Genomic DNA, 15,322 nt, shown 5'->3' on the forward strand with positions numbered 1-15,322 from the left:
AAAACAACAGCAAACTTGAAGTTAAGGGGAGGAAGGATGACTATTGGAAATAACAGCTTCAGGATACCATACACTTATGTATTTCCAATGAAGCTCGGGGATGACATTCAAATGATAATAGGCTGTAATTTCATAAGGGCAATGCAAGGAGGAGTAAGGATTGAAGGTAACACTGTCACATTCTATAAAAACTTGACAACTATTAACACTCTGCCTTACATCTCAACAGCCGCAGCAATAGAGGAGCTAGATCTGGAAGAAGATGATTATATCCAGATCCAGGAATCAGTACTATATTCAGCAGAAACTCAACAAAGTAATGAAAGCATAAAGGCCAAGTTTGGAAGCTTATTGGATCAATTAAAGGCCCAAGGTTATATTGGAGAAGATCCCCTCAAATACTGGAAAAAGAACAAAATAACATGCAAGCTGGAAATTAAGAATCAAGACTTCGTGGTAGAAGATAAGCCTCTTAGACATCTGACACCACAAGCAAAAGAAGCTTTTTCCAAACATGTGAAAGCGCTGCTAGAAATCGGGATCATTAGACCAAGTAAAAGCAAGCACAGAACTACGGCTATAATTGTCAACTCAGGAACTACAGTGGACCCTATAACAGGAACAGAAAAAAAGGGGAAGGAAAGGATGGTCTTCAACTACAAGAGACTTAACGACATCACCGAAAAGGACCAATACAGCCTTCCCGGTATCAATACAATACTCAAGAAGGTTAGTAACAGCAAAATTTATTCAAAATTTGACTTAAAATCTGGTTTCCATCAAGTCGCAATGCACCCAGATTCAATCGAATGGACCGCATTCTGGGTCCCTGAAGGATTATATGAATGGCTTGCAATGCCATTTGGTCTTAAGAATGCCCCTGCTATATTCCAAAGAAAAATGGACAACTGTTTCAGAGGTACGGAACAATTTATTGCTGTATACATAGATGATATACTTGTGTTCTCAGAAAATGAGAAGGAGCATGGGCAACATCTCACCAAAATGTTGGAAATATGTCAAGAAAACGGTCTTATTCTAAGCCCAACAAAAATGAAAATTGCAGTAAGAGAAATCGAGTTTCTTGGAGCAGTCCTAGGGAATTCAAAAATCAAGCTACAACCCCATATCATCAAAAGGATTGCTGAGTATCAAGAAAAGGACCTCATGACAAAGAAGGGTCTTAGATCATGGCTGGGAATTCTGAATTATGCAAGAAGCTATATACCCAACCTAGGCAAGCTTCTAGGCCCACTGTATTCAAAGACGAGCCCAACTGGTGAGAAAAGAATGAATGAGCAGGACTGGAAGCTAGTCAGAAAGATCAAAAGCTTGGTGCAGAACCTTCCTGACCTGGAAGTACCCCCTGAAGAATGTTTCATAATCCTGGAAACAGATGGATGTATGGAAGGATGGGGAGGAATTTGCAAATGGAAGAAACAGAAATACGACCCCAGAAATACAGAAAAAATATGCGCATACGCCAGTGGAAGGTACAACCCAATCAAGTCCACCATAGATGCCGAAATGCATGCGGTTATGAAGACCCTTGAAGCATTAAAAATTTACTTCCTGGATAAAAAGGAAATTATCATAAGAACTGACTGCCAGGCAATCATAAGCTTCTTCAACAAATCCTCTCAGAACAAACCATCTAGGGTGAGGTGGATGGCCTTCGTAGACTACATAACAGGAAGCGGCGTTGAAATCAAATTCGAGCACATTGAAGGAGAAAGTAACGTTCTAGCTGACTCCTTATCTCGACTAATAAATATTTTGATTGCAGGATGGCCAAACGAATCACTCTGCCTACTTCTAGAAGCGACACAGGAAGTTCAAGCCAAACCCAAACCCAAGGCTGTTACTCATTTGAATCAACTAATGAATCAAGTGACCTCCTCCTACAATACCAACAAGAGATGGATAGACTCACATCCGGAACACGTGGAGGACTCTCTTTCAGCAAAATGGGATTATCTGAAAGGAGGCTCGGAGCAATTCAAAAGGAAGCCTCCAGACAAGCACTGGAGGCATTGCAACAATTCTTCGACATCCACTTAATCAAGACTAAAGAATATCAGAGAAGGAGCGGTGGAAAAGACAACTGGTACAGAGACTGGTTACCAGTCGTTCTTCAACAACAACGACAACTGGAGGAGGCCCTATCTCTGGTAAAAGACGTCTCACAAAGAACGACCAGCTTCAGCCTTTAGGGAATGGCGGACCCCTACAATCAGCTGAAGGAATCCACTTTCTCTTCGCCGCCAAATAAAGACAAGAACCACTTGTAGTGTCCACCAGCTGGCAACAGCTGGATGTATTTACTTTCCTTAGTGTCTAAGTAAGAAAGAGCTGAGCCTCGGGGAGCCGCTCGTAGTGTCTACCAGCTGGCAACAGCTGGATGTACTTACTTTTCTTAGTAACTAAGTAAGAACGAGCTGAGCCTCGGGGAGCCGCTCGAAAGCTGGCAACAGCTGGACGAAGGAATATAAAAGGGAACGGATATAAGTGCGATGGGGCCCAATGAGCACCCGGCTCTATCCTTCCTTTCTATATAAACCCTCGCTCATGCTCTTGCAAGGCATCGGTAGACAACCAGAGTCTTACTTGAGCTCAACCTTGTAAGCTTTTAAAGTTCCTAGTTCTAAGTTCTGAGTTCCTAGTTTTAAGAATTAAACTTTCTTTTGTGTTTTAATCGCTTCCATTCTGGTATCAGAGCATAGGGCCTCCAGTCAGAATGACATAGGGCCTAGGGCCTCTATGCTGACATAGGGCCTAAGTTCTAAGTCAGCTGGAGGCCCTATGGTTTATGCTGACATAGGGCCTAAGTTCTAAGTTCAGTTCAGTTACAAGGGCCTAGGGCCTAGGGCCTATGTTTTAATCGCTTTCTTTTAATTTGAACTGTGTTTTAAACGGCGTTGAAAGCGATTTCAACGCCGTTGAAAGCGATTAAAAACTTTATGTTTTAAACTGTGTTTTAAACGGCGTTGAAAGCGATTTCAACGCGATTAAGCAATTTATGTTTGAAACTTTATGAAAACATAAAGTTTTCATATGTTTAAAAACAGTTACAAAATATATTTTAAGTTTTCATAAATTGCTTAATCACTTAAAACATATAAAATTATGTTTTTAATCGCTTACAAAATATATGTTTAAAAACATATATTTTATGAACACAAGGCCTCCAGTAGACCAAAGCGATTAAAAACTTTATGTTTTAAACTGTGTTTTAAACGGCGTTGAAAGCGATTTCAACGCCGTGTAATTAAACTTTGTGTTTTGAGGGAAAAATCGCTTTGTGTTTTAATCGCTTTGTGTTTTAATTAAACTGACCTTATTCTCAACGTAAGGGCTCATATATACTTTACTTTTCGCATGATTTAACTGAAGTCCAGAAACCATACCAAAGTCATTCATAATAGTAGCCAGGTTCTTTACTGAAGTTGGATCATTTTGGAGAAAGATAAGTAAATCATCTGCAAATGTTATATGTGATATATGAATAGAGCCAGCATTGGGTACTTTTATGCTGCCATTTAAGACTGCATGTTCCAACATACAGCTAAGTCCTTCCATCGCAATAGTAAAGAGATACGGAGAGAGTGGATCACCTTGTCGGATGCCATTCGTGCTCCCAAAAAAACCAATAGGTGAGCCATTAAAGAGTATCGAAAACTTTGGAGTTTCCAGGCAAGATTGAATCCAATTAACCCATTGTTGTGGGAAGTTCATATCGAGGAGCATCTTATAGATAAATTTCCTATTAACTGAATCAAAGGCTTTCCGTAAATCAGCTTTAAAACATATTTTTGTCCCTCTTGCTTTTGAATGCAAATCTTTGACCAAGTCATTAGCAAGCAAAATATTATGATGTATACTTCTCCCTTTGATGAAAGCAGCTTGATTTGGGCTAATGATCTTGTGTATTACCTTTTGCATTCTATTTGCTAATACTTTGGAGATGATCTTGTAAATAAAGTTGCATAATGATATGGGTCGATAGTTCTCTAGTGAATCAGCCCCTGCATTCTTCGGAATTAAAGAAATAAAGGTGCAATTCATCTCTCTAAGAATATGACCTGAAGAGAAAAAATGTTGGCAAGCCTTGATCACATCATTTCCAATAATAGACCAAGCAGTTTGGTAAAATTCAGCTGGAAATCCATCTGGACCTGGGCTTTTGTGCTTTGGTGACTTAAAGACAACACATACAATTTCGTCGTCAGTAATTGGGGCATTGAGGATTGAAATAGCTTCCGAATCAAGTTTTCTAGTCGGCTCCACATGAATGTTATTAGTTTTCCCAGCTTGATTGAGTAAGGAATAAAAAAATTGCTCTGTGTGTGCTTTAACCTTTTCTAAATTCTCAATAAGATTATCATCTTTGTCTCTGCATTTGCTGATATGGTTAACTTTGCAGGAAGGAACTAATATCATTGCAACATGAGCTGCAACTTCAGCCAAATGATGAGAATATTATCTACAAAGAGACAGAAGCCAGAAATAACTTCATGCAAGCCTTAAAACAGGAGGAAAGTTTTGTAAAGCAGAAGTCTCGACAGCATTGGCTTACACTAGGAGATTCCAATACTAAATTTTTCTATGCTTCAATTGCTACTCGAAAGACACTACAAGAGTGATTGTCTCAAAGTCAAAAAGAGAACATCAAAGAAGAAGGCGCTCAAAGCAACGTGGGATGACTCAAGCGTGTCCGAAGAAGAGGAGTCCAACACCGAGCAAGTTGCTCATTACGCCTTAATGGCCATCGGAGAGGAGGTAACGAATTTAATAGATGCAAATTTATCATTTGATGAATTATTAAATGCCTTCCATGACTTCTTCGATGAATGCAAGATTATTAGTAGAAAATACAAATTGCTAAAAAAGGAGCATGATAGTCTTACTTGTAATTTTGATAAGTTAAAAACTGAATATCATGATAGTTTAGGTTCATGCATAAAATGGCATGATCTAGAAACTCCCCAAAAAGAAAACTTACTACTTAAGGACACCTTGAAGAAATTCGAGGTTGGTAGCAAGTCCTTGAACATGATCCTTGCAAATAAGGGTCACGTTCCCAAAAGAAGTGGAATCGGATTTGTGAGAAGTCCTCACCAAAATCTAACCACCTTCATAAAAGGCCCCATCTAACATGTTCGACACCAAAGCAAATGCAACTTTTGTTGCAAACTTGGACACAAAACACATTATTGTCCACTCAAGAAAATTAGTCCGAACAAATTAATTTGGGTTCCTAAAGGAACCATGATAAATTCTATGCAACATGATAAACAATGTAGTTCTATTTTTGAGGCACCCAAAAGCAAATGGGTACCTAAAAATCATCCTTTCCTGTAAAGACATAAAAATAAAAATAAAAATTATAAGCTGGAGCAAGAAATAATATCCTGCTCCTTGGATTCTCGATATTCATGACCCGAGATCCAAAAAAGAACTCACGATGCTCTCTAGCCCAAATAACAGAAGAGGATTAGAAAATTAAAATCACAAATGCGATTTAGATACAATCCTATTTGATTTCTCAGAATTGGAAACCCATGATTCTCAATTCACATATCCTCTGGATTTTCGAACCCATCAATTTCATCCGTTCGTAACTTTCGAATCCAACTCTATATCATGAACTGACTAAGTTTGTCATGAACTTGCAAGGCTTACCAACTTGAACAATCTATCACAAACATATGTACGACATTGAGAGTATGCACGTCAAAAGATCTATCTTGATCGTGCAAAAGTTCTTATCTTAAAATGAAAATTCTTACGTAATTACGTAAGTAAAGTTGATTGCTCCACAAATAAAAAGTCAAAAACATTCAAATCAGACCACACAGCAGTCAGAACCATGCTCACTGCCTGCAGCGGTTGCACCGCCCCAGCTGGAGGTAGCACCTCCGGCTGTCACGTGTTGCAAGTGGTTGCACTACCCCAGCCAGAGGTGCAACCGCCCGCACCTCTGCCCCTTTTTAACCCGAGCTAGGGCCGGCGGTGGAATCGACCCCAACTCACTCCCTTCCCCTCTTTACTCTTCCAAAGCTTCTCCACCTCCATTTCTCCCCTCATAGCATCCCAAATACTCCTCATTTCGGAGCAAAAGATCAACAATCTTTCCCTCTCTTGAAGATCTCACTAAGGTATTCTCTAAGAAGCCCTTAAATTCTGTTTTTCATTCATTTACTCTTGTTTATTACTATCCTCCTAAATAGCAGTAGTTATGGGGTCTAGAAGATCCTCAAGGGACAAAGGGAAGAGGAGATTAGTGGAAGATTTTGATCTTGCCCTTTTCGATTCAAAATATCATGCTGAAAAGTTTTCCTCTTTCGAACTTAGGAGTGTCAATAAGGGAAAACATATAGATTGGTCGCGGCTATAGAATCATCTCCATAGGGAAAAACCACCGTTGCAGTCGCAGTATATCAGATCGCCGCTACAGTACCGTCGCCCTAGGGAGATCTGGTCGCCGCTATAGTATCGTCGCCCTTGGGGAGAAGCCGACGCTGCAGGAGATCCGATCACCACTACAGTAAGGGAGATCAGATCGTTGCTATAGTATCGTCGCCCGTGGGAGAAAGCCAACGCTGCAGGAGTCAGATCGCCCTAGGGAGATCTCGTCGCCGCTACAGTGTCGTCGCCGCTACAGTACTGTCGCTGCTACAGTGTCGTCGCCGCAGCTACAGTACGTCGCCCTTGGGAAACAGCCGATGCTGCAGGAAATCAGATCGCCGCTACAGTGTCGTCGCCTGTCGCCCGTGGGAGAAAGCCGACGCTGCAGGAGTCAGATCGCCCTAGGGAGATCTGGCCGCCGCTACAGTGGTCGCCCTAGATATGTTCGCCGCTACAGTGTCGTCGCCGCTACAGTGGTCGCCCTAGATCTGGTCGCCGCTACAGTGTCGTCGCCGCTGCAGGAGTCAGATCGCCCTAGGGAGATCTGGCCGCCGCTACAGTGTCGTCGCCGCTACAGTGGTCGCCCTAGATCTGGCCGTCGCTACAGTGGTCGCCGCTACAGTGTCGTCGCCGCCCTAGATCTGGTCGTCGCTACAGTGTCGTCGCCGCTACAGAGGGATCAAACATGGCAGCGACGGCCCCTAGGGCTGGCGATGGTGGCGGGAGAGTTGATACGATGGTAAGACTCCCTACCGTTACCCCTCAATTGGCTCCTCCTCCATATCCTCTCCAGAGAGAAACTCCTTCGACGAAACAACATCGAAGTAGATCGCGCTCTAGATCGCGGCAGCCTGCCCTCATTTCCAGTGTCCCTAGGCCTTGGACTAGCCTCTTCAAGGCTCCGGTTGGAAGTCCGGATCTAAGCTTGGAATTCTTTACTCCAGAAGTTCAGGCTGATAAGAAGATTGCTGTATACGAGACTGCTGATTCAGCAGAGCTTATTGAGACATGGTCTATGGCGATTGTTGGCTATGTGGTAGGTCTCAAAACATCTTATTTCCCACTATCCTCATTTATCAAAACTCGATGGGGAATATCGTCATTTGATCTTCATATGCTGGAGAACGGATTCTTTATTTGCAAGCTATACTCTGAAGAAGATTTACAACGAGTCCTCGAAGGATTCTGGACTATTCGCGGCCATCCAATGATTCTACGACGCTGGTCTCCTAATGTCCGTTTGGAGTTAGATAGCCTACAGTCTATTCCATTATGGGTATCCTTTCAAGGTCTTCCTCTACATCTTTGGAGTCGACGTTTTATTGCAAAGTTATGCAGCACTCTGGGACAGCCACTCTACATCGACAAAGCAACAGCTGCTCAGACGAGATTAGCATTTGCACGAGCATGTGTACTAGTTTCTTCTGACGAAGATCTTCCAAATGAGGTTTTCTATCGTGATCTTGACGGGAACACTCGGAAGGTACATGTCTCATATTCTTGGAAGCCACAACGATGTCAGCATTGCTTATCTTTTGGTCATGCAAATGGAGCTTGTCAGCAAACTCCAAAACAAATCACAAAGGTCTATCGACCACGTCAAGCGCCTCCGCAACAAAGCGAGTCTACTCTAATGGCAGTAGCACCGATGGTGGCGAAGACTATTGAGCATTCCGACTCACAAGGACAGCACCGCGGACAGAAGGACAAATCCAAAATTATAACTCTTCCTATAATGTCGGAGCCTTCCACAATAGAGGTTTCCCTTGGTACTAGTGGACAGGAGAAACATAAGTCAGGAACTTCATCTCTTCCAATATCATTGGATCCGTCCACAATAACTCAACAAACTCAGGCCCAAACAAATCTCGCCAGCAAGGATATTCTTCCTCAACAAACTCAAGCCACAACAAACATCGCCAACAAGGATATTCTGTCTCAACAAACTCATGCCCCAACAAACCTCTCTAGCCAAGCTACTCCAACAAGTACTATCCAGGAAATTGTGCTGCAACAATCTTATCGTGCTTCAACAAACCCTGCCAATCAAGACCACATGATTCAAGGTATTTTAAAGTTTAAAAATCTGCAAGCTGTAGATGAAGTGGATAAATATAGAAATAAAGTCATAAAAGGTAAGGATATTATGCGGGAGGAAAATACAAAACCGAAGGATAAGAAAAAGGATGGTACAGTCCATCCAAAGTCGTAGGATGAATACCTTACCACCTTTTCATTTCTTTATTACTGATGAAGATAACATGTTGGAATGTTCGCGGACTTAATAAGCCGGAAAAATGTCGGGAGCTCAATAGAATAATCAAGTCTGCCGCATGTGATATTGTTATTCTAGTAGAAACGAAAATTAAACAATCGCGCGTTCAAGCTCAAAAGAATTTAATATGGCCGGACGCAGAACTGTTTACCAATGACTCAAATGAAACTTTTGGTAGAATATGGGTCTTATGGCATCCTAACTCTATTAATGCTTGGTTTATTTCTGCTACTGATCAATTCATTCAACTTAAGGTAGAGGACAAAAAGAATGGCTGTCAATTCAATTTCATTGGTATATATGCTTCAAATAGTATGCAAGAAAGAAATACTCTTTGGTCTGACCTGACTAATATTGCAAATGGCTGTCTCAATGTACCTTGGATTGTTCTTGGAGACTTTAATACTGTTCGGTACACAAATGAAAAAGAGGGGGGTAGACAACTTTCAGAAAGTCAGCTTCAAAGTTTTAATGATTACATTGACACTGCAGCTTTGTTTGATATGAAATCTGTGGGTAATTGGCTCTCCTGGAGTAATCAAGGTGCTGCTAACAGAAAAATAATGGCTCGACTTGATAGGTGTTTGATTAATCATGAATGGTTAACAGTTTACCCAGATTCACTTCTTGAGTATGGTGCTCCTTTGTTTTCTGACCATTCTTTAATGTATATACACGCAGACAAAGCGACACCAAGAGGCAAGAAACCGTTTAGATTCTTTAACATGTGGAGTACTCATCCTCAATTTCTTGATGTTATCAGATCTGCTTGGAATGTTAATGTGCATGGATCTCCCCCTTACATCTTATGTCAAAAGCTTAAAGCCTGTAAAGCAGCACTAAAGGAGTGGAATACAAATACCTTTGGCAATATTACCACCACAGTTCAATTTTGCAGGAAGGAACTAATGTCATTGCAACATGAGCTGCAACTTCAGCCAAATGATGAGAATATTATCTACAAAGAGACAGAAGCCAGAAATAACTTCATGCAAGCCTTAAAACAGGAGGAAAGTTTTGTAAAGCAGAAGTCTCGACAGCATTGGCTTACACTAGGAGATTCCAATACTAAATTTTTCTATGCTTCAATTGCTACTCGAAGGGCTGTTAACCGTATCAGCAAATGCAGAGACAAAGATGATAATCTTATTGAGAATTTAGAAGAGGTTAAAGCACACACAGAGCAATTTTTTTATTCCTTACTCAATCAAGCTGGGAAAACTAATAACATTCATGTGGAGCCGACTAGAAAACTTGATTCGGAAGCTATTTCAATCCTCAATGCCCCAATTACTGATGACGAAATTGTATGTGTTGTCTTTAAGTCACCAAAGCACAAAAGCCCAGGTCCAGATGGATTTCCAGCTGAATTTTACCAAACTGCTTGGTCTATTATTGGAAATGATGTGATCAAGGCTTGCCAACATTTTTTCTCTTCAGGTCATATTCTTAGAGAGATGAATTGCACCTTTATTTCTTTAATTCCGAAGAATGCAGGGGCTGATTCACTAGAGAACTATCGACCCATATCATTATGCAACTTTATCTACAAGATCATCTCCAAAGTATTAGCAAATAGAATGCAAAAGGTAATACACAAGATCATTAGCCCAAATCAAGCTGCTTTCATCAAAGGGAGAAGTATACATCATAACATTTTGCTTGCTAATGACTTGGTCAAAGATTTGCATTCAAAAGCAAGAGGGACAAAAATATGTTTTAAAGCTGATTTACGGAAAGCCTTTGATTCAGTTAATAGGAAATTTATCTATAAGATGCTCCTCGATATGAACTTCCCACAGCAATGGGTTAATTGGATTCAATCTTGCCTGGAAACTCCAAAGTTTTCGATACTCTTTAATGGCTCACCTATTGGTTTTTTTGGGAGCACGAATGGCATCCGACAAGGTGATCCACTCTCTCCGTATCTCTTTACTATTGCGATGGAAGGACTTAGCTGTATGTTGGAACATTCAGTCTTAAATGGCAGCATAAAGGTACCCAATGCTGGCTCTATTCATATATCACATATAACATTTGCAGATGATTTACTTATCTTTCTCCAAAATGATCCAACTTCAATAAAGAACCTGGCTACTATTATGAATGACTTTGGTATGGTTTCTGGACTTCAGTTAAATCATGCGAAAAGTAAAGTATATATGAGCCCTTACGTTGAGAATAAGGTCTTTATTGCACAAACTTTGGGGGTTAGTGAGGGAAGCTTGCCAGTTCCTTATTTGGGTCTCCCGCTCATATCCACAGGCATTCACAAAACCCACTGTCAGCCTATCCTACAAAAAATAAAGAATAGAATTTCTTCTTGGAAAAATAGGCTTCTATCAAAAGCAGGACGACTCGAACTCATCCGTTCTGTATTGCACTCCTACTCTATATATTGGTGTAATGCATTTCTTCTGCCTGCTGGACTTCTCCAAGATATTGAACGGTTATTAATGAACTTCTTCTGGAATGGCACAAATGATAAGGCAATGCATATGGTAAATTGGGATAGCATTTGCAAACCGAAAGATGAAGGGGGGCTAAACTTGAGAAATACTAGAGATTGGAATCAAGCATGCCTGGTACAACAATTGTGGGATCTTTTGCAAAACAAATGTTCCTTATGGTCACAATGGGTTTCTGCTAGGTATCTTTCAAAGGAATCAATCTGGGAAATTTCAACAAGAACATACCACTCTTCAGCTTGGAAAGGAATTTTAAAGGCAAGGAATTGGCTAATCAAACACATTTCTTATGCAATCTCTTCTGGAACTAGTACTAATATGTGGTACGATCCTTGGGTGAATGGGAAGAGTATATTTCAATTATATGGCGACAGAATACGAAAAGATCTTGGGGCTCCCAAAGATTGGAAGGTTTCCGAGTTCATTGCTAACGGTACCTGGTGTCTCCCTAATCCTATTTCTCCCGAAATGTTATCACTTTGGCCGACTATCATAGCTATTCCAATCAGGAACAACTCTTCAGATATACTTATTTGGCCTCATGACAATGGCAAATTTAGTGCCACATCCGTATGGAATCAAATTAGACAAAGAAATAACAAGTGGGTCCCAAGCAGTTGGACATGGGATCGACCGGGATCACAAAGACACTCCTTATGTACATGGCAGGCCCTTCTCAATAAACTACCTACAATAGACAATATGAAAAGAAAAGGTATCTATCATGTTAACCGATGCTCCCTTTGTTTGCAACAAGAAGAAACTGTTGACCACCTTTATTTTGCTTGTAATTATACAAAATGGATATGGAAGGAGATTCTCCAGCGATTTGAACTCAATAGACTGCCGCAACCAAACTTGCACCAAGAACTAGGCGACCTTATGCAATGTTTCTCAAGAAAAGGGCCACTTACACAACTGGCAAAGGTTACTTTCAGATGCGCTATTTGGTGGATGTGGAAGGAGAGATGTAATAGAATCTTTGAATGTCAACACACAAACAATGCTCAACTCTTGAAAGAGATTATTAGAGACTCAAGATCCTGTATGGAGCATGATCTCAAAATCGAGCACTTCACCCGAAGAGAAAAAGATATTTTTATCAAATTTAATTTTGCTATTAGCTAAAGATCTTGGGAATGATGTCAAATAATGTACCCACAGGTAGTTATAGTCTACAGCATGTGTAGTCATAACTATCGCATTCGCACTCTATGAGTTAATTGGCTTTGTCTATGACTTATATAGATAAAGCTATTTGTAGAATCTTTACACATAATCAATTTACTTTTACTTACCAAAAAAAAAAAAAAAACATATAGATTTAAATGAACTAAGAGACTTAGAGACAATCCAATGGTTTGCAAACTTAGATCTACTCCCTATTTTATAAATTAATGAACCCATCTATCCAAGACTTCTTAGATTGTTTTACAACAACATACAAGTAGATGAAGAAGAAAGAATGTCTACCTATCTCTTAGGACAACACATCTCCATTACGGATAAATTCATTTGCGACATGATAGGCATTCCCATAAAAAGTAGAGGACTTTACGTTAGAGGATCATGGGATGATGAAACTATTGGAACAACATATGTTGAAGCCTTAGGAACAATTTTCGCCAATCCCAACTTAGCATTTGTTCCTAAAAGTTATGAACATCTACTGCCTCTAAACACTAAGGTACTTCATCATATCCTAACTAGCATCATTCTCCCTAAACAATACCATCATGATGAAGTAAGCCAATTAGAATTAGGAACTATGTATTTTATCATGAAAGGACATGACATCTGTCTTGGTTATCTTATCCAGCAAAACATGTTAGAACTATCTAAGAAAGACATGATGCTTCCATATGGTGGTATAATCACTAGAATACTGAAAGCCTACGATATTCTAATACCACCGGAAGAAGAAGTAATAAAAGTAGATAGGTTTAGCATAATAAATAAAAATCTACTTTACCGATTAAGATGTGTTTATAGAAACGGTAAGTGGGTTAGAATGCCTAGAAGAACCGATCCCCCTCAACCTGAACCAGAAACGGAAACACCAGTCTTTAGGGGTACTTAATCTCCTCCGATTTGTCCCTTTGAGGAAACACATTCATTTGAGCAAACTCATACATCATCTGTCGAAGATATTGGGATTCGGATGGATCGATTTGAACAAAGACAAGAATGGCTTGAACATCGACAAGATCAAATCCTATCTGAGCTGTAGCAAATTCATCGATAATTTGACTCTTTATTTAGGCACTTTAATTTTCCACCTCATGAATGAGTCTGTATGTGTATATATGAACACAATCACCTATTGTTATTGTAAACTCCTTATGTTACTCACCATGATGCCCTTTGCCTTGATCCTTGATATGGTTACCTGATGTATTTATTTGTGAGCATACGCAGAGTTACAAACATCTCTCATTGTTTAATCTCATTATTCATTATCGGATTTTACATTGAAACTAAATGTTTTTATAACTACTTTGAAAACCTTGTGCCTTGGTTTCCATGATAAATATAATTTGAGAAAATGATATACCGATGCAGTTGATGAGTCATGACATTGCCATGATATTATTATTGTCATAACACTAAACATCAACTAGCTGATATTTTTACAAAACCTCTAAGTGAAGAATAATTTGATTTCATAAGAAGAAAATTAGGAATTTTGATGTGTCCGAATACATAAACTAGTTAAAATTATTTTTTAGACTTAATTGAATGATCAAATCACTTGATTGCCATTACATGCCTAAATAACATGTTGGAAATTATGTGTTGAATACAAAAATTTCCATAACAATAAGCATATTTTGTCTTCATGATTGTATTTGAAAATCTGTAGCATAGTCTTGTCCGAATCCATGAAAGTGTTCATTTCATTTTTGGATTCGCTTTACAATTGGTATCCTAAAAATTAGATTTTCTCATACACTTATATGTGAAATATATTTTTCTGAAATGGATTTGATGAAATGATTTCTGCTTATGAATTCCATCTTGAAATATGGATGATAGTGTTTTTACTTGCAAAGAGTTATTTCACACACATATCTTGATACCTGAAGCATGATTTAATCTCTCATCGGTTTTTAACTTCACTCAAAGTAAACTCACAAATAGCTGGTATCACAAATGGCTTTCCTCCTTCATGCAAAAAGATTATAACAAATAAAAAGGAAGAAGTATTCAAAGCGATCTACATATCATGCTTTCCTTTATATGCTTGTATAATTGATTTCCTATCACTTACTATTGGAAAATAACATGAACCGAGTAAAGGCATGAACAATTATCACACTTATGCTCAAAATTTGCTTATATTGTCCTCCTGGTATCACAATTACCATGCTTTTTGTTGAAGACAAAGGGGGAGAAATATATGAGTATTAATGTCATGCTTGCATCACCAAGAGATGCTATGATTGCTATAATTTGCATTATGCCTTGTTTGTATCGTGTCAAGATATCAAACAAAAAACTTGCATCGTAATTTTAGATATTAATATCTTACCATGTGATGAAATGCAATAATTGCTAAAACATTTGAAATGTGTGCATCATGTAATGATATCAAAATCTTACTTCGCAGTTTTACATGTTGATATCTTACAATATGATGAATTGCTACTATTACCATCATTCAAACCTGTAATGTAAAATTTGAAAATGAATGTCAAGCCTTGACATCATCTTCAGAGAGATACATCATGATGGGAATCATGATGAGAGTATTGATAAGTTTAAATGATTTTAACTTATCAATATGTCTCTTGAATTCAAAGGTTTTGAATTCAAGAAAGACTTATCTCAAGTATGGCATATAGACAGGGGGAGTTAAGGTTAACTCCATTATCAATTGATTGTCATCATCAAAAAGGGGGAGATTGTTGAATCTTGGATTTTGATGATGAAGTCAATTGTCATTTGTTATCTAATCTATATGTTGAGAAAAGTGTGCAGAATTAACTACGATGAAAGTAAGACATGCAGTAGGAGTTGCGCCGGAGTCAAGACAATGATCACGTTGGGAGTTCGAGAGTTCGACGGAAGTTCGGACATTCGTCGGAGGTTCTGCGGGAACAAATCCGAGAAGTCCATGAGCTTGCCAAAGAAGCTCGTCGGAACTCGCCAAGTGGATCATCGCAAGTCC

At 39.3% G+C, this 15,322-nt stretch overlaps 1 protein-coding gene across 1 annotated transcript in view; it reads right to left on the bottom strand.

Annotated features, from left to right (window-relative positions):
* Positions 1 to 2,423: 2,423 nt before the first annotated feature.
* LOC135644157 (transposon Tf2-1 polyprotein) overlaps positions 2,424 to 15,322 on the bottom strand; it is a 37,974-nt gene continuing 25,075 nt past the window's right edge. The window contains exon 2 of the mRNA XM_065161618.1: positions 2,424 to 2,474. Within this exon, the coding sequence (XP_065017690.1) occupies positions 2,424 to 2,474 (51 nt within the window). The remainder of the gene's footprint in view (positions 2,475 to 15,322) is intronic.

The sequence above is a fragment of the Musa acuminata genome, chromosome BXJ3-8, assembly GCF_036884655.1.
Source record: "Musa acuminata AAA Group cultivar baxijiao chromosome BXJ3-8, Cavendish_Baxijiao_AAA, whole genome shotgun sequence".
NCBI classification, from domain to species: Eukaryota; Viridiplantae; Streptophyta; class Magnoliopsida; order Zingiberales; family Musaceae; genus Musa; species Musa acuminata.